The sequence below is a fragment of the Pristiophorus japonicus genome, chromosome 17, assembly GCF_044704955.1.
Source record: "Pristiophorus japonicus isolate sPriJap1 chromosome 17, sPriJap1.hap1, whole genome shotgun sequence".
Classification (NCBI taxonomy): domain Eukaryota; kingdom Metazoa; phylum Chordata; class Chondrichthyes; family Pristiophoridae; genus Pristiophorus; species Pristiophorus japonicus.
In genome coordinates, this window is record NC_091993.1 from 116935180 (window position 1) to 116954892 (window position 19713).

Here is a 19713-nt window from a genome sequence, read left to right on the forward strand (position 1 = left end):
TGTTGATTTGGGTTGTGGTGCTGCTGAAGTTATTGTACGTTATTGGAAAAAGTGCAGTGACTTCTGGATAATCGATCTATTGCACAAAAGTATTGAGTCAGTGCCCCTCTGACAGCAAGAGAGCAGCTATTTCATAAACATAGCAAAACGATTCATGTATTACATGCACTTCATTCCCACATGTTCCTTGCAAATGTAAAACTGAAATAACCCAAGTAATGTTTTTGGTTTTGGAAGAGAATGTTTTTCCCTGAGGGAACAGTAACATAGTGGTAATGTTACTGGGCTAGTAATGCAGAGGCCTGGATTAATGAACCGGAGACATTAGTTCAAATCCCACCATGGCACCTGAGGCAATTTAAATTCAGTTAGTTTTTTTAAAAATTGGAATAAATACAAAGCTAGTATCAGTAATGGTGGCCATGAAACTACTGGATTGTTGTAAAAACCCATCTGGTTCACTAATGTCCTTTAGGGATGGAAATCTGCTGCCCTTACCCAGTCTGGGCCTATATGTGACTCCAGACCCACAGCAATGTGGTTGACTCTTAACTGCCTTCTGAAATGGCCACTCACAATCCACCTGAGGGGAAATTAGGGATGGAAAATAAATACTGGCTTTGCCAGCGATGCCCACATCCTCGGAACATTTTTTTTTGCAAAAATGCATTTGAAGGTTCTGTTCAGCTTTCCCTCCTTGCTACATGGTGTTGTATGGAGGCTGTATCAGTGGCAAATGTGTATCCCTTACAGAGGAGCTGTTTGTTTAGAGAGCACTTTTATTAAAATAAAAGCTTTTGAGTGCTGCTTGTCCCATATCCTCTTATCTATTTTGCAGATCAGGTAGAATGATGGATGCAATAGTGAGCATATCGTATCTGTCACTTTACTTGGAAATGAGGCAAGGCTCTAGGTGTGAAAGATTGCTTCCGCAGGGAGGCCTGACACAGTAGCAAGAATCTTGCTTTACTGGTTTTGAACTTGGGTGGGGGTGGGGGGAAGTAATACTCATAATTCTGCTGTTAATGTCAGGTCAAGAGAAATGGCTCTTCGAAAATAAAGAAGAAAAATGCTGGAAGTACAATCAGTCGTTGAAAAGGAAATGGTTTAATGTTCTGGGTGCAAAACTTTGTCACAAGTGCATCAGAAGCATTAAAGCCCGTCTTTCTCACTTCGATGCATTTGAGGGGAAGCTAGATAAACATATGGATGAAAGGCATAGAAGGTCATGCTGATAAGGGTTTAGATGACGAGGGTTGGGAAGAGGTTGGTGTGGAGCATAAACACTGACATGGGCCAGTTGGGCTGAATGGCCTGTTTCTGTGCTGTACGTTCTATGTCTATGCTGTTTCTGTGCTGTACGTTCTATGTAGATGCTGTTTCTGTGCTGTACGTTCTATGTCTATGCTGTTTCTGTGCCTTACATTCTATGTAGATGATGACTGGTCTGATGCATATTTTCAGTGTTCATTTCAAATTTCTGTCTTGCGGTTTTTCATTCTAATCTCCACAGCCACTTTAAATTTCCTTACAACAATGCTTCTGAAATCGTTTTGCAGTAAACCATGCACTCAGTAAAACAATTCTGCTCAATATCTTTGCTGTTCCTCAAAGTGAAAGACCGTAAAGAAAAATAAATAATGTTTTGAATAATGTGTTTTTGTAGGTTGGAAAAGGTTGCTGTGCTGCGCTGAAGGCACTGGGTGCTGTTGTGTACGTGACCGAGATTGATCCAATTTGTGCTCTACAAGCTTGGTAAGATGACTGTTTTCAATGCTTATTGTCATTCCATGCTCAAATCTCTGGTATTTCGGCTAAGGGAACTTAGGGGTTTAGTGGCATTCTTGAGGTAAAACTGAACAGAATATACCTATCTGGTTTATAAAATATTTTATTCCCATGCATCTGATAAAGGCGACTGCGTTCGTATTCATTTCTGGCAGTTACCTTTTTGATGTGCTATCCTCAGCAAAATGTTGTACCTAATTGATGTTTTTCAATTCGGTTCATAGTTGAGCAATGCAGGAAAATTTCAACATTGGAAGAACAATTTCATCATTTCATTCCAAGAATACTGTGGGCCGAGAAATGTCCTGTGCATTTCTTAATCTTCATTTACTACTAGACTGTAACTACAAATAAGTAATGCAGATATGACATGAAAGAAAAGAAGGATGTATTTCAAAAGCTACATTAATTTTTGTTTTAGTAAGGTAAAAGTTTTTTTTTAAATGCATTTGTTTTGTTCCTTACCAGTTTTCATTGTCTGGCTTTATGGGTGTTTGTGCTCGCTCAACTAACCATTTGAGCCTTGAAGATGAGGGGCAGGCAGTTTGACCAACTGGGAAATAGGTGACCATTTCCTCATCTAAAATCAGCCCCCTTGTATTTCCAGTAGGCGTCACCGGATATCAATCCAGCTGATTGTTTTATTTTAACCCCTTCTCTAGCCCAACATATCTAAGCCAATTTTAGTGCTCCAACAGGAGGTGCACTCGCAACCAGCCATAACCCCGCACAAACCCAGGGATCTTCTGGTCTGTATGGCTCATGATCACGCTGGGTGGTGCACCGAACACTGAGCCATTGGGAGTGCTAAGTAAATCTTCTATAAACTGCATGAACACCAATTTAACATCGAGAAGACTGTTTTAAACACTTGCAAGCAAATAAGGCAGCTCCAAGATAGATGCTTCAACCTCCGATAGAATACTTGGCTTCGGCTCGTTTCCTAACCAAGAAGCTGGGACAATCACCGTTGCTATATTAAACTTTTAGGTAGGGTGCGAGCCAGAGTGGGGGAGAGTGGGTGTTTATTGGCATTTGTTGAGGACAGAAGCAAACTGAGCCCCATTCCCCCCCTACCCCGAAAAAGGATAAATTAGGCTTCCCTCATGATTCAATAGCTGACAGTTTCAATTCCCTGTCTATGTTTTTAGCTATGAGTGGATAGGAAGGACCTATTTCCCTTAGCAGAGGGGTTAATAAGAACATAAGAAATAGGAGCAGGAGTTGGCCATATGGATCCTCGAGCCTGCTCCATCATTTAATATGATCATGGCTGATCCGATCATGGACTCGGGTCCACTTCCCTGCCCGCTCCCCATAACCCCTTATTCCCTTATTGGTTAAGAAACTGTCTATCTCTGTCTTAAATTTATTCAATGACCCAGCTTCCACAGCTCTCTGAGGCAGCGAATTCCACAGATTTACAACTCTGAGACGAAATTCCTCCTCATCTCAGTTTTAAATGGGCGGCCCCTTATTCTACGATTATGCCCCCTAGTTCTAGTCTTCCCTATCAGTGGAAACATCGTCTCTGCATCCACCTTTTCAAGCCCTTTCATAATCTTATACATTTCGATAAGGTCACCTCTCATTCATCTGAATTCCAATGAGTAGAGGCCCAACCCACTCAATCTTTCCACATAAGTTAACCCCCTCATCTCTGGAATCAACCTAGTGAACCTTCTCTGAACTGCCTCCAAAGCAAGTATCATCATCATCAAAGGCAGTCCCTCGAAATCGAGGAAGATTTGCTTTCACTCTTAACATGAGTTCTTAGGTGGCTGTACAGACCAATACAAGAATCACAGTCTCTGTCACAGGTGGGACAGATAGTCGTTGAGGGAAGGGGTGGATGGGGCAGGTTTGCCGCACGCTCTTTCCGCGCCTGGGCTTGGTTTCTGCATGCTCTTGGCGACGAGACTCGAGGTACTCAGCGCTCTCCCGGATACACTTCCTCCACTTAGGGCGGTCTTTGGCCAGGGACTCCCAGGTGTCAGTGGGGATGCTGCACTTTATCATGGAGGCTTTGAGGGAACTGCCTCCAAAGCAAGTATATCCTTTCTTAAATATGGAAACCAAAACTGTATGCAGTATTCCAGGTGTGGCCTCACCAATACCCTGCATAACTGTAGCAAGATTTCCCTGCTTTTATACTCCAACCCCTTTGCAAGAAAGGCCAAGATTCCATTGGCCTTCCTGATCACTTGCCATACCTGCATACTAACCTTTTGTGTTTCATGTACCAGGTCCTGCTGTACTGCAGCACTTTGCAATTTTTCTCCATTTAAATAATAACTTGCTGTTCGATTTTTTTTTTTCTGCCAAAGTGCATAACCTCTCACTTTCCAACATTGTACTCCATCTGCCAAATTTTTGCCCACTCACTTAGCCTGTCTATGTCCTTTTGCAGGTTTTTTGTGTCCTCCTCACGCATTGCTTTTCAACCCATCTTTGTATTGTCAGCAAACTTGGCTACGTTACACTCAGTCCCTTCTTCCAAGTCATTAGTATAGATTGTAAATAGTTGGGGTCCCTGCACTGATCATTGCGGCATCTCACTAGTTACTGATTGCCAACCTGAGAATGAACCATTTATCCCGACTCTCTGTTTTCTGTGAGTTAGCCAATCCTCTATCCATGCTAATATATTACCCCCAACCCTGTGAACTTTTATCTTTTATAATAACCAGGGGGCATAGATTTAAAGTAATTGGAGTTGAGGAGAAATTTTTTCACCCATAGTGTGGTGAGGTCCGGAACTCATTGCCTGAAAGGGTGGTAGAGGCAGAAACTAATCGCATTTAAAAAGTACTTGGCTATGCACTTGAGGTGCCGTAAGCTACAAGGCTACGGAGCAAGAACTGGAAAGGAGGATTTGGCTGGATAGCTCTTTTTCGGCAATGAAGGTTCATTAGATTGATTCCAGGAATGAGAGGGATTGTCCTATGAGGAGAGATTGGGTAGAACAGGCCTACATTCTCTGGAGTTTAGAAGAATGAGAGGTGATCTCTTTGAAGCATATAAAATTCTTACAGGGCTTGACCGGGTTAGATGCTGAGAGGCATTTCCCCTGGATGGACTGTCTAGAACTAGTGGTCAAAGTCTCAGGATAAGGGGTCGGCCATTTCGGACTGAGCTGAGGATACATTTCTTCACGGTTGTGAATCTTTGGAATTCTCTACCCCAGAAGCCTGTGGAGGCTCAGTTGTTGTGTATATTCAAGACTGAGATCGCTAGATTTTTGGGCACTAAGGGAATCAAAGGACATGGGGGTAGCCCAGGAAAGTGGAGTTGATGTAGATGTTCAGCCATGATCTTATTGAATGGCAGAGCAGACTCGATGAGCCGAATGGCCTACTCCTGCTCCTATTGCTTGTATTTTTATGCTGCCAATAATATTCAACCCACCTGACAGAATTGACTCGAGGCATAACTCTCTGGACTTCAACCTAAATAGACCTCGGAAACCAGCAGACCATGGGTTAACCCTAGCAGAAAAAATAAGGTTTATCACTTTGAAGACTCTCATTGCACTAACTCACATTGTGCTTTGATTAAACGGATGTGCCCTGTAAGTAGCTGACCCTTGTGTCAAAAGCAAAGGACTTTCAGACCAAGACATGAACTGCTTTATTTTCATTGTAAACCTTTTTTTTTCTCCTCCTGTAGTATGGATGGATTTCGTGTGATGAAACTGAATGAAGTCATACGGCAGGGAGATTTGATCATTACCTGCACAGGTACTGGAGGGATGCGGATGTAATTACAGCGTGGATAATGTCTTAATTAGCAGCCCAGTCTAACTAATGCGATTGCAAACATTGCTCTGGAAGTGAGGTATGGGATAGGGGAAGGCCAAGTTGTGGCATGCTGAAAAATGTCCTAAAGCTATATTTAAAAAAAAATGAAATAGTGGCAGAGGTGAGTCACATATTAGCGTCATTTACTGCACGTATTGTTTAGATACTGAATTGGAATCACCCCTATATTTGACTCCAGGAGGGTTTAAGAAAAATTGAATTTTTGGTGTCAGTTTAGTTCAACAGCACGGGCATCAAATGGGACGTTTGAAGAACCGTGGTTTGATTGGGCCAAAAATTGCAGTCGGTGGATTTCCGCGGTCGGATACCTCCGACCACAAAAAAAATCCGAAAGTACCTGGTGGTCCCGCCCCAACGTAGACTTCCGGTCCCAGGCCTAGCTGCTCATCCCAGCACAGAGGCCCACGCATCCCAGGAACGTAAGCACTTCCTGTGATCACATGGGCCTGGACCACCAATCACAATGTAGTGTTCTCATTCTCGGTAACGGTAGCTCTGAGCTCCCATTGCAATCAATGAGAATACCTTTAAAAACAAAGAAAATGCACACACAAATAAAAATACCAAAGAAATCAAATTCAATTCAATGTTTTATTAACAAAATTGTTTTGAATTAAAAAGTAATCTTTTAATAGTGTTGAGCATAAACTTGCCTTCATGGGCAGCGTTTTTAATAGAAAAAATAAATTCTTATTTTTATATCTTTTAAAACCTTTACGCTGGTAAAAGCAAGAGTTTGAAGAACATTTGCTGGAGATGAGAGTTGGGCAAATAGCCCAAATCTCCACCCCCAAAGTCCCTTCACTGGGAAGGCGCGCGATCTGTCGAGAAGTTTTGACATATCGTAAATGCCGTGTTTAAGCGGCTATTCTTTGCGTGCCTAAAACCGGAAAATGCGAGGTCTCTTCGGGCACATGCACACATCGTACGCACCCGGAGAGACTGCAATTTATGGCCGTTTGAACTTTGCTTTTTGCTTCCCTCTTAAATTAAGTTTTCTTCTGTTTTGATCCCGGAAGCAAAGGTGGAATTTTAACCTTTTATTAAAAAAATAAAGAAAATGGGTATGTTGGGGGCATTGGGGTAGTTAAATAGTGTAAAAATGAGATTCTCGACCCAAATCCTTCTCCAACCCGTCACTTCCGGTTTTAACAGAGTTTGGGGGGACGGGGGGGGGAGGGGTGAACGGGGACCAATCCGCTCCCAGGAAGCGGGACATTAATTTAAATATTAGAATCAGGTTGGAAGCTTCTTTTTTAACCTCCATTTTGCTTTTAACTGCATGGCAACTGGTTTTACACAATTCGTAAAACCCGGCAGTTACAGCAAGACGGCGACTGCTGGATCCAGGAGGTAAGTGCCTTTTTACAAGGTCCCTGCTGAACTCACTCCCCCGATCCTTTTAACAGCAGGCTTCAATTCCTCCCGCCCTCCTATGTGTGGCCGAGTGCTGGAGGCCTACCCGCCCGCAGTCAGCCCCTCCATCTGGCTGGCTGCAGACCTCGCATGCAATTCAGGCCTCACCGTTAAAGTCGCCTTCCTCCTCAAAATCCAGCCCCAAGTGTCCAATGATGATGCCAAAGTATCAGCTGTGGCTCAGTGGGTAGCACACATGCCTCTGAGTCAGAAGGTTGTGGGTTCAAGTCCCAGTCTCGGGACTTGAGCACAAAAACCTCGGCTGACATTCCAGTGCAGTGCTGAGGGAGTGCTGCACTGTTGGAGGGTGCCACCTTTCGGATGAGGCGTTGCACCGAGGCCCTGTCTGTCCTCTTGGGTGGATGTAAAAGATCCCATGGCACTATTTCGAAGAAGCGCAGGGAAATTATCCCCAGTGTCCTGGCCAATATTTATCCCTCAATCAACATGACCAGATAATCTGTTTTTTATGTTATTATCACATTGCTGTTTGTGGGAGCAAGTGGGCTGCCGTGTTTCCCACATTACAACAGTGACTACGCACCAAAAGTACTTCATAGGCTGTAAAGTGCTTTGAGACGGCCGGTGGTCGTGAAAGGCGCTATATAAATGCAAGTCTTTATTTCAAACTTACCTATTTATGATTACGATATAGTGATGGCAGAGTTGCTGAATGATGTTCCCAGTAACCCGCTATGAATGAACACTCTTGTATATTATTAACAATGATGCATTTTGTAAATTGCTTTTCACTTTGCGTTTTCAAGTGGTGTATGGCCGTACCTGTATCTACATAGCGTGCACAGTTTTGTTTTAAATGTATACGTTCTGTTTTCAGGTAACAAGAACGTTGTTACTAGGGAACAGCTTGACCGAATGAAAAATGGCTGCATTGTCTGCAACATGGGGCATTCCAACACGGAGATTGACGTGGTAAGGAAAGGTTTGTCACAGCTATTTAAGGTGAAATTAAGCATTTGGGGAAGGAGTAGGGAATTGGGATTAAAATAGATAGTTCCCACTTGAAGATAGCATCCAGACAGGCACGATTGGTCCGTGTCGCGATTTCTATGATTCTGTGTAACCTTTGTCTAGTAACATGCCTGATAGTACTGCTTTCAGAAGCCTGAATGCTTCTGGTATTCTGAATGTTATTTTTATTCACAAAAGAAACACATTAACTTCACAATTTGCTGCAGTATTGAAAGATTTGACTAAAATGAGAGTAATTATTAGTTAAAGATAATATGAATTAATTTTGAATGCAAGTAATTAGCCTAGTTGAAATGGAATAAGCTAGATTTTTTTTTTATTGTTTTTTGATGGTTTTGTCATAGTTATATCTGTTTTTTTTCAACATTTCTACTGCAGGCTAGCCTACGTACTCCAGAACTGACGTGGGAGCGTGTCCGGTCTCAAGTTGATCATGTGATCTGGCCAGATGGGAAGCGTGTTGTGCTTTTAGCTGAGGTTCGTGGCCTTCATTCTGCTTTTAGAGCAAGAATCTGTACAGGAATAAGTTCAAGGTAGTTCACGGAGGGGAATAACATTGCGAGCACAAAGCTGCCGGGAATCACAAGGCAAACATTTATTTATTTTTCCCCATTCCTGAAGGCACTGACTTTGACTTTTATCGAGATACAGTTCCGTTGGTGCAGGCTAGTAGCTTACTTGACCGGCCTTTCAGTAAAATAAAAGGGGGGGGAAAAAAACCAACAAATACCACAAATCAAAGAGCAGCAGAAAATTCTGAAAACACACAGTAAGTCAGTCAGCTTCTGTGGAGAGAAAACCGGATAGGTAAACTCTTTGGACAGTGGCTTCCTTCAGAATTTAATAGAATCGGGAAGGAAAGGGGTGAGAAAGGAAAACTAACCAAGCAATAGATGCTGGAGTCACAAAAGGGAAAGTTAAGAAAAACAGGTGAAGTTTTGGGTAATGTAAGCGATTCTTTCAAACTGGCCACAGACAGACGTTAAAGACACATCATCACAGGCAGTCCTCGAAATTGAGGAAGACTTGCTTCCACTCTGAGAGAGTTCTCAGGTGACTGTACAGTCCAATACGGGAATTACAGTCTCTGTCACAGGTGGGACAGACAGTGGGTGAAGGAAAGGGTGGGTGGGGAGTCTGGTTTGCCGCATGCTCCTTCCGCTGCCTGCGCTTGGTTTCTGCATGCTCTCGGCAACGAGACTCGAGGTGCTCAGCGCCCTCCCGGATGCACTTCCTCCACTTAGCACGGTCTTGGGCCAGGGATTCCCAGGTGCCGGTGGGAATGTTGCACTTTTATCAGGGAGGCTTTGAGGGTGTCCTTGCAACAATTCCTCTGCCCACCTGGGGCTTGCTTGCCGTGAAGGAATTCCGAGTAGAGCGCTTGCTTTGGGAGTCTCGTGTCGGGCATGCGGACGATGTGGCCCGCCCAACGGAGCTGGTCACACACATAATGACACAACAGAACTGCTCAAAGCCGAGATGGTGAGATGGCCCAGCTATGGTGGAAAACTGGGGGGAAAAAAATCAAACTTCTGCGAATTCAGGTCTGGAAATAATACTGAAATTCTGGAAAGTGGAGCATTTGGCTAAGGTCTGAAGTTATAGAGTTCAGAGCAGAGAGCTGCAGAGTGCCCTGAAGCTTGCGTTGAGTTTGGCTCATGTGCACAAGGCCAAAGGTAGAGAGGCAAGAGTGAGAATGTGAGGGAGAGTTCAGGTGCCAAATTGTAGGGAGCTCAGTGTAACAATTATGGATTGAATGGAGATTGTTGGATAAGCAGCCAACTAATTTGCGTTCAGTGCCCTCTAGAGGATACTGCACTGTGGGTCTGTAAATACCATATGTTATATTGGCGGACCTGTGTGTAGATTGCTGACTTGCATGGAAGAGATTTTGGGGATCTAGACAGTGGTATGGAAGGAAGTGAATGGACAGGTGTTGCACCTGCTGCGGTTGCACAGGGAAGTTTTTGATAAATATTTGAAGCCAGAGAAGATACAGGGCCATGGGCAAAGTGTGGGGCAGAGCATATCAAACCGGGCCGACACCCGCTCACGGTGCGCAAGTTAAAGGGGCGCGATCTTGCCGGTTTTCGACCCGACATCTTCTCCCCCTTGCGCGCCCCCGATACCACGCTGCCCTGGTGGCCCAGTGGAGGCCGTGCAGAGTGTGCAGCAGTGCTCCCCTTTCAATGAAAGGTCGGGGCGTTGAACCGCGTCAGCTGCCGATCTCCCCTTCCCCCCCCCCCCCCAGCATCGCCCCCGGACCCCGCCCCAAGAGGATGTGGGCTGCACGAGATTGCGCTCCCATTTCCTCTGAGGGGCGGTAACCGCAATTTCGCGGTCGGGGTGGGTCTTCCGCGCCGGGCACAGGAAGTCCTGCCCCGAGCCAGTTACCTCCCCCAATCAGGGCACCGGGGAATTTCTCATCCTAAGCGTTCCATATCTTATACCAAAAGACAGCCAAATCTAGTACCCATGCAGGTTTCCATATTTATCTGGAGGAAGTGAGTGGAGTTGTGACAGATTATTCAAGGTGCTCTGAATTCTAACTTTGATACATTCCAGTATTATTTCCAGACCTAAATTTGCAGACTTTCTATCTGTTTTTCAAGCCTTTAACTCTCCAGGTGATGTCTGGAGGCATAGAATGACAATACACCCACAGTGAAAGGGTGATGAATAGGGCTGCTGGAGGACGCACAACTATTAAATCGGTAGAGGGTGTTCGAGTCTCGGATGTAGCTGGGTAGAATTTGAACCAGTTGTGATGGAGTAAAGGCCATTCTTCATACAAGCCCAGCTCAGTGAGTGACGGCAAGCTATTCGAATGTGGAGAACATCACAGCCAATCCCAGTGCTATCTTCACTGAACATCCGCACTTTCCAGCAGGAGTCACTGGATGGACCATTTCTTGGTTGTTGTCCTCCTGTTGCTGTCCAACTGAAAGAAATGTTGCTGGTTAATTCTGATTTGACATGGAAAAAGCAGAAGTGGTATTTAGACTGCACTGCAGCGCTATTTATTAAAGAGGGTAATGGAAATTACAAAGGCAGTGATCCGCTCGCAGGATTCGGAGGCTATAAGCTACAAGCTCAAGTGGTTCAGGTTTGTCATGTTAACGCTGAGAGGGAGAGATGGAAAAATCAACAGTGGATCAATTCAGGCCACAGGCTTACCTCCTAGCAACTGATTATAGAGCAGGATTAGGTGAAGCCTGAAATCGGGGTGTCCGCACTTTCTCTGGCCTAAATTCTCTGCACATACGTCTGGCTGGGAACAAGCAAATCTTTGAGAGTGAAGGCAAGGTAATTAAACTGACAACGCCGTGGGACTTGTATTGGATCATTTGCGGGCATCGTCTTGAACTTGCGGTAAATTATCGCACGAGAGGTGGTGAATTAGCACCAGTAGCTGCCCACACACAGGCTGGAATCTTACCAGCCCTGCGAGCGCGGGTTTGGAGGTGGGTCCGCTGTCAAAATCAAAAAGATTGACAGCGGGTCGTATCCCGCTTTAAACCCACCTCCTTGTCAGTTTCCCAAGTGTCAGGTCTGTCATTCCAGATCAGACCCCACACTAAGTGGCGGGTCAGCCATTTAGTTAAAAGCTCGTTAAAAGGTAGTTAAGCAGTATTTTACCAGGTACAAGATTTTTAACGAGTTGCAGTTATCACGTCGGGTAAGTAGGTCGGGTGTTGTCAGCATCGAATAATTCACTAATGTGACAGCTGCAAATGAAAGCTCCCATTTCACAGGTCTTCACTTTCCAAGGTTAGAAGCAATTGCTTATTGCATTTCGAAGACAGATTGATCTTTATGCAGTTGGCAAGTGTTTGGAGCAAACTCTCTATCCAGTGCCACCTCATTGGAACAACCTCTCTCACCATTGATAGATTGATCCTGCCATCTCAACCTCACCTGCCATCTATTCCATCAGCCTCCGTGCCCTTGAACAACATCTCAGCTTGGTCCTCAGCCCCATCATCAACATCCACACCGACCTTTTCCGCAATCAACTAATGCTGCGCTGGGCACAGGGCATCAGCACCTGATCTCATTGCAGCCCGGGTCGTCAGCGATGGCCTCACCATGTCTAGATTTGCTTCACTTAACATGTGAAACGCCCCATACCAGCACCGTAAAGCATCTCTACAATGTCCAAGCCATTCCTTTCACACTCATCACCATTGGAGGGGGTGGGGGGGGGGGGTATAAGAACATACGAAATAGGAACAGGAATAGGCCATACGGCCCCTCGAGCCTGCGCCACCATTTAATACGATCATGGCTGATCTGATCATGAACTCAGCTCCACTTCCCCGCCCACTCCCCATAACCCCTTATCCCCTTATCGTTTAAGAAGCTGTCTACTTATGTCTTAAATTTATTCAATGTCCCAGCTTCCACAGCTCTCTGAGTCAGCAAATTCCACAAATTCACAACCCTCTGAGAGAAGAAATTTCTCTTCATCTCAGTTCTAAATGGGCGGCCCCTTATTCTAAGATCATGCCCTCTAGTTCTAGTCTCCCCCACCAGTGGAAACATCCTCTCTGCATCCACCTTGTCAAGCCCCCTCATAATCTTATACGTTTCGATAAGATCACCTCTCATTCTTCTAAATTCCAATGAGTAGAGGCCCAACCTACTTAACCTTTCCTCATAAGTCAACCCCCTCATCCCCGGAATCAACCTAGTGAACTTTCTCTGAACCTCCTCCAAAGCAAGCCTTACCATTCACTGGAACTCACTAAGACATTTTCGAAGGTGTACACAAATCTGTCCAAGAAGGCAAAGTGGTGAAAATAAAGATTTCAATGCTTGACCACACAATAACAGAAACTTTACACGAACATTCACCAAAAAGCACCTTGTGTGTTGTTAGTTTGAACGATTGGACTAGGATGAGGGTGAATGTGAGGGGTGTGATGGGGAAGTGATAATGTAGATAGAGAGGGATGGGTGGAGGTGTAAGGTAAGTTGGTGTGAATAAGGATGTGCAGGAGTAGGGTAAGGAAGGCAGAGTGATGGGGATGTGATGAGTGGTACAGGAGGATGAGGTTGAGTGTGGCTTTGCAGTAACATTTCGTAATCTACTGTGATCATTGAAAGGTTTGTGCCACTGCAGCCAGGTCCTCCTGAACACATCCCTGCTTGTGCCCTCCTGTGCAGTGCGCCCATTGGAAGGGAAAAGAACCTCCCTGTAACTCCCTCCATAAGCAATGGGCGGATGAGACCTCCCCAGGAGATCTCTACTTGGGTGCAGCCGTTCGCCTCTGTGCAGCGCTTGTCAGTGATTGCAGCAGATCAATGCTGTAGAATACTGACAGCACAACTGTCAAAATAAATGTGGGTATCAGATGATGTCATCAGACTGGCTTCCTTTTAATTGGCAAGGAACCTCGCAGGGCGGGCTTAACAAATCCCAATCGGGGCAAAATCACTTAGAAGAGGAGGAGGAGGAGGGGATGAAGACGGGAGCGGGATTTGTCTACTCCAGCCGCACCGGACTCGCCACGGGTGGCGAAATCGCAGCCAGAGGCTTTGTAAGGGAGAGAATATTTGAACAGTGGTCCATCCCATAGTACCCGTGTGCATCTTTTGTGTTACTGTATTGCCTGTCAGTGGCTCACCTGTCTGCCACATCAGCCAATGTATAGTGTTCGGTGAGGGGACATAAAGGAGGGAGAAGGAAATAAACTGGCAGTGGTTACAGTTTAAAATGTCAGCTTAACAATTTCTCAATTTTTTTGGGTTCAGGGCCGTCTTCTAAACTTGAGCTGCTCAACTGTGCCTACTTTTGTGCTTTCAATTACAGCAACCACTCAGGTAAGTGACTAGATGGGAACTCCAATAAATAATGTAACTGCAGTGTGAGTTTGACTCTGTAATGTAAAGTGATACTTTTTTTTTTAAAGACCGTATGTTTAATATAAATACCGACTAGCTTCACTCAATCTCTTGGGCAGCACTTCTGGTTAGAGATGATAAAAGAAATGTCTTGTAATTCTAAAATATTACATTTGAAAAGCATGTAATAATCGCAGAGATGGGCCAAATCTGCCCTGTTAAGCAAGCACCAGTTGAATCTACCAAATCTCTGGCCTCCTTATCACTTGTCCCAGTGCTCTACTGTTGCTGCTACCAAGCCACTAAATTTGTTTAATCTAAATATAAGCAATAAAATTTAAACAATGTATCACCAAATATATGGCTTTAAATCAATCCTGTCTACCGCATAAAAGTTAATGATCTATACTGATTACAACAGTGACTACACTTCAGAAGTACAGACAACTCTTGATTATCCGGGTCCCTTGGGGATTGGGCTATGCCGGGTAAACGATTTCTCCGTTAGAGCGAGTTGACATTATAAAGTTGAAACTTCAATTAATAAAAACTGTGCAATCAGCTACAAACAGTAACAAGGCAGTTAAGTATGGACATTACCAGCATGCATGCAGGTGGCCTCGAGGAAGAGATTGTCTAGCTCCGAGGTTCCGGAGTGCGCTGCCTTCCCGGGCCAAAAGGACTCCGACGTCAGCGGCCCGATACCTTCCCGGGCCAAAAGGACTCTGACGTCAGCAGCGGCCGCGAGAGGCAGCGGCTGCAGCAGCGCACACACAATTTTAAGTGCCGTTACAACGGTTTCCCGTTGCATCCGTGTGCGGATAATCGAGAGAGTTGCCTGTACTTCATTGGCTGTAAAGCACTTATGAGATGTCTGGTGGTCGTGAAAGGCGTGAAATAAATCCAAGTCTGTCTTTCTTTCTGTGCAGGCATTGGCTCTGATCGAGCTCTACAATGCCCCCGAGGGGCGCTACAAACAAGACGTGTATCTTCTGCCTAAAAAGATGGGTAAGCAGTAGCCTGCCTTCCGTTATAGAGCTGCGTCTTGGATGCAAAGATGTTGGAGGTCTACCATTATGCATTGTATAGTTTTACCGTGGCCCTAATAACTTGAAATTTTCGGGAAAGTTTCAAAGAATGTTTAGTTATCCTGGATAAATATTTCAGTTGACAGTCGGCAAGTGCAACTGTCAGAGAGTGTGCCAGAAGATACTTGTGTTATTTATCCAATACTTCGATCCAGCATTTATGTGCATAAATCTTGTCTCCTTACAGATGAGTACGTTGCCAGTTTGCACCTGCCAACCTTTGATGCCCACTTGACAGAATTGACAGACGATCAGGCGAAGTATCTTGGCCTAAACAAAAATGGACCTTTCAAACCGAATTACTACAGGTACACTTCTGTATAATGGACCTTAACATCACTGCACGTATTTAGTGGAATTATTTAACCTTTCCATGTGAGGCTATCGTAATTTATAAGACTAGACGAAACTGAGCTGCCGCTGAGCACAGGATTGCTAAAACATTAAACATCTTGTATCTTCGAGCATATTAACTTTGATTACTGTTGTGACTCAGAGACTTCCTGAAAAATTCTGATATAAAGCAGATATTCAGCTATTTAGCTGAGGGTTTATTCATTGCAATTTAGGAAAAATATATAGTACTCTGTAGAAAAATAATTATTCTGCGTCCGGGGGTGAGGTGGGGGGGTTTGTGGATAGTACCTCTCCCCTGTATGTAAAACAGTAGAGGGGTCAAAATGTTTCATGGATATTTATTTTGAAAACTGAGGTTAATTTCAGCAGTCATCGTTTGTGAACTTCATCAATTGACGTCGCCCGCTCCTCCCCAGTCAGAGGTCGGCTGGGGAGGAAAAGAGGTCAATTGCTGTGTGAGAGCATACATTATTCCCCCACCCCCCACCCCTGCTGATTTGACCAGCAATTGACATCCACTTGTGCTTTGTCAAGTGTCCATTCTTCACGTGTCGGCTGTACATAGAAATTACAACATGGAAACAGGCCATTGGGCCCAATCAATCCATGCACTCCTGGCTGATCTCCCACCTTCTACCCTACGTAAACTTGAGGTCATCCAATACTTGTCTGCTCATGTCCTAATTCTCTCCAGGTCCCGCTCGCCCATCACCCCCGTGCTCGGTGACCTACATTGGCTCCCGGTTCAACAACACCTTGATTTCAAAATTCTCACCCTTGTTTTCAAATCCCTCCACGGCCTCACCGCTCCCTATCTCTAATCTCCTCCAGCCCCACAACCCCCCAAGATGTCTGCGCTCCTCAAATTCTCACCTCTTGAGCATCCCCAATTATAATCGCTCAACCATTGGTGGCCATATCTTCTGTTGCCTCGGCCCTAAGCTCTCGAATTCCCTGCCTAAACCTCTCCACGCCTCTACCTCTACAACACTCCTTTAAACCTGCCTCTTTGACCAAGCTTTTGGTCACCTGCGCTAATTTCTACTTGTATGACTCGGTGTCAAATTTTTTGTCTGACAATACTGCTGTGAAGTGCCTTGGGACATTTTACCATATTAAAGGCGCTATATAAATACAAGTTGTTGTTGTATCAAAGTATATCCCCCCCCCCGCCCCCCACATATGGGCTGGAAAATTCCGGTTGGAGGCCTCCCGACCAGAGAATTTTTACGAAAGTACCTGGTGGTCTAGGAGGCGCCCTGGATTCCGTTGGGAGGCCTTCTCCTCTCACGTTGAGAAGTGCGCTCCCGTCCGGAGGGTTCCCATGCAGAAGATGCAGTCACGTGTGACTGCTCAGCTGACTAAGTAGGTATTTCACAGGTTCCCATTAATAGCACTGAGACTTGCGTATCTACGAGTTCTCAGTGCGATTAATGGGGGGAAAAACCAAACACACTAATTAAAAAAAATTAAAAAACAGATCTCACATAATTAAAATTAATTGAAATTAAAGTTAATAAATGCCTTTAGAAAAAAATATATTTCCGTTTTTTTTAAAAAAGTTTTGTAATTGGGTTAAAAATAAATTTACCTTAGTGGGCAGAGTTTTTAACAATACAATGTGTTTATTTTATTTTATTGTGTTTGTGTGTTTTTAAACACTTGCGCCTGTAAAAGTAGGCTATGCGCATGCTTTTTCAGGCACAAGATTTTTGAGGACATTTGTCCTCGCTCCCGATCTGTAGATGATCTGTCATTCTCCAGCTTGATAGATCGGAAAAGCCGGTTTTCAGCGCATGTGCATTGCACGCTGAAAACCGGCTTCTCCGATGCCTTTCCGGGCCGCTAGAAACTTTGTATGGGCTCGGGACATCGGAATTTCCAGGCCATGATCAAATAGTTCCAATCACATTTACCCATCCTGTTCCCATATCTCTACAATCCCTTTTCCTTCATCCACTTATCCAATTTAATTCTTAATGTTGATATAAATCCTGCCTCAACCTCCTAACTCTCTGCGAAGAAGTTTCTCCTGGCATCGGTTCTAAACCTTGCACTTAATTTTGTACCTGTGGTCCCTCGTTCTTGGCCCCTGAACTACTGCAAGCAGTCTGCTTCTATCTACCCTGACCCATCCTTTATTAACATTCTTACTGCTGTCCCACATGAGACAAACCAAGTCATCACTGGCCAGGATGTGAACCTGTGTATGACCTGCTGCTCTTTATGGCTCAGTTACATACTGCCTTTACCAACTGAGCCATTAGAGGGCACTCATCACACACACTTAACGTGATCCTGCCCTTCCACTAGTACCTTCATAAAATAATGGCTCATTCCCCAATTTTTGATCTGTAGCCATTGGTATTAATTCAAGAAATCCTGAAAGAAAGAACTATAATCACCTCATTAAGTATGTTTACAATGCTATGTTTACAATGAAACCTGACCCCCTGTGAGAATTCATCGTGTGGGAATTATGTTGCAGAGAGAGGAAAATGTTAATACAAAAATTGAATAAGTTCAGAAAAACCTCTGAAGCATTGTTAAAGCATACTGTGAGCATTTCTGCACAAAAATGAACACAAATGAAATGTAGGATCATTTTATTTAATGTATCAGTTATTGTGAAAGTCCAATACCTGAAAGAATGACACTATATTTGAACAGATAATCATCCCTTAGGTGATTTGTTCCAAGCACCCTGTTGTGCAGAGAGACCTTCGCTACCACTTACATTGCAGGCTCACTAACCACTAATGGTTCATTGTAGTGAAAAATGTGTTTCGGGTACAAGTTGATATAATTAGTGTAGTAACTCTTCATGTAAAGAGTAGGATAGTATGCACAATTATCTGTGCTTAACTGGAGGGGGTAGGACATGCACAGTCAATGCGTATCACTGATGGAATAGTCACACACAACATTTTTTTCCCCTCTTCAGGTATTAGACAAACCAGAACCAAAATGATGAAAAGATGGACCAAGTTGTCTGAAACCTCAGTAGAAGAATGTATAGTAGGAGCCAGCCTAGCTGTTTCAATGCTCACGTTTAAATGTATTTGAAGAGCATTTCTGCACTCATGGGCATCTTCTTTCTTTCACAGCCTGGTCGTTTGCTTGTATTTTCTTTTCTATACTCTCCAAATTATAAATGAGTGTTTTGATTTCTAATTTACTGTCGAGAGGTGTACCTGCCACATTATATTGTGACAGTGCAGTCTCCATGAAATCACTTGAGCCTGTATGATATGATTGATGTGCAAACAAAATAGTACTGTAATAATTTAAAAAATGTATCTTCTTTTTTGTTTTTCCTGTTTGTTTTAGTCCAAGACGTGAGCTTTAAGCTCAGTTCAAACTGTTCCAAAGGATTCTCTTGTTTTTACTATACGTTTTTTTAAATAATCTGCTCTTGGTGGCAATCGAATCCTATTTGGTGATTGCCAGTTATAGTTGTATGATACTCGTGTCTTTTCAGGAGCCAGTGCTGACTGTAATAAATGATGAGCATCAACTTTTAAACAAACCCGATTCAGTACTAAAGCAGCTGTGAATATCACTGTGTAGCCAAAAAAAAAATGTGAATGGTTTTGTTTATGCAGAATTTCAGTTCACGTCTCTTCATGCAGTGCTGGCCTTACTTGTGCGCTTTAATATATTGACACCACTAGATGTTACACTTCAGGACATGAATCATTACCAATCAGGCAAAGAGAATTCGAAGCTTGCATCTGTCGGCTTAACAGGGAAAGTGGATTTTAAGGTGTCAGTATTCTAATTCTAGTCGGTTACACTTTGACGGAATCATATTCGAGCAAGTATTGTCATAAGATTGTGCCAAATGGAATTTGTGGTGACGAGCACTAATCTCTGGTCGAGTCCTCCTGATGGCTTCATATTCCAGACACTTGCTGTATACAAACACGCAAAACATTTCAGAGATTATGTACTGTTTGTGACGGGGCTTTTTTTCTTTTGTCAATGCATTTTCTGGACCATGAAGAAGCATTCGTTGCTGCTGGTAACCTCTCTCTCAATACTGTGGGTTGTATGCCAATGAGCCTCGAAGGTTGTATACCCAACAGTGGGACCAGAAAATAATTTCACTCCAGTTACATGAAAAAGATATATTTTAAAAAAAATAAATAAAGGATTTAAAAATCATTGTAGAAACATGAAGGATTTTTCAATCAAAAAGTTGCTTCTGTGTTGTTTTGTGAATTGACCTGGGTGAGAATGACTCTGATTGGTGAAATCTGTTTCCTTGTAACCTTTTGTTCATTTGATTAAAGTTAGATTATTAAATAGGAAAGAAGGGTGAAAAAATCTCCCTAGCAATATTTTCAGGACTGCTACTATCTCAATTTGAAGCAACATGTGCAAAACCAACTTGCCATATT

General features: G+C 43.8%; 1 protein-coding gene across 2 annotated transcripts in view; it reads left to right on the plus strand.

Moving 5' to 3' along the window:
- The window catches only part of LOC139228048 (S-adenosylhomocysteine hydrolase-like protein 1), a 115017-nt gene extending 95507 nt beyond the window's left edge, over positions 1 to 19510 (plus strand). For both annotated transcript variants that reach the window (XM_070859195.1, XM_070859196.1), the window contains exons 10-17: positions 1667 to 1755; positions 5458 to 5528; positions 7864 to 7958; positions 8397 to 8495; positions 13776 to 13844; positions 14795 to 14873; positions 15141 to 15261; positions 18255 to 19510. In XM_070859195.1, coding sequence (XP_070715296.1) covers positions 1667 to 1755; positions 5458 to 5528; positions 7864 to 7958; positions 8397 to 8495; positions 13776 to 13844; positions 14795 to 14873; positions 15141 to 15261; positions 18255 to 18261 — 630 coding nt within the window. In that variant the 3' untranslated portion in view covers positions 18262 to 19510. The remainder of the gene's footprint in view (positions 1 to 1666; positions 1756 to 5457; positions 5529 to 7863; positions 7959 to 8396; positions 8496 to 13775; positions 13845 to 14794; positions 14874 to 15140; positions 15262 to 18254) is intronic.
- Positions 19511 to 19713: the final 203 nt, after the last annotated feature.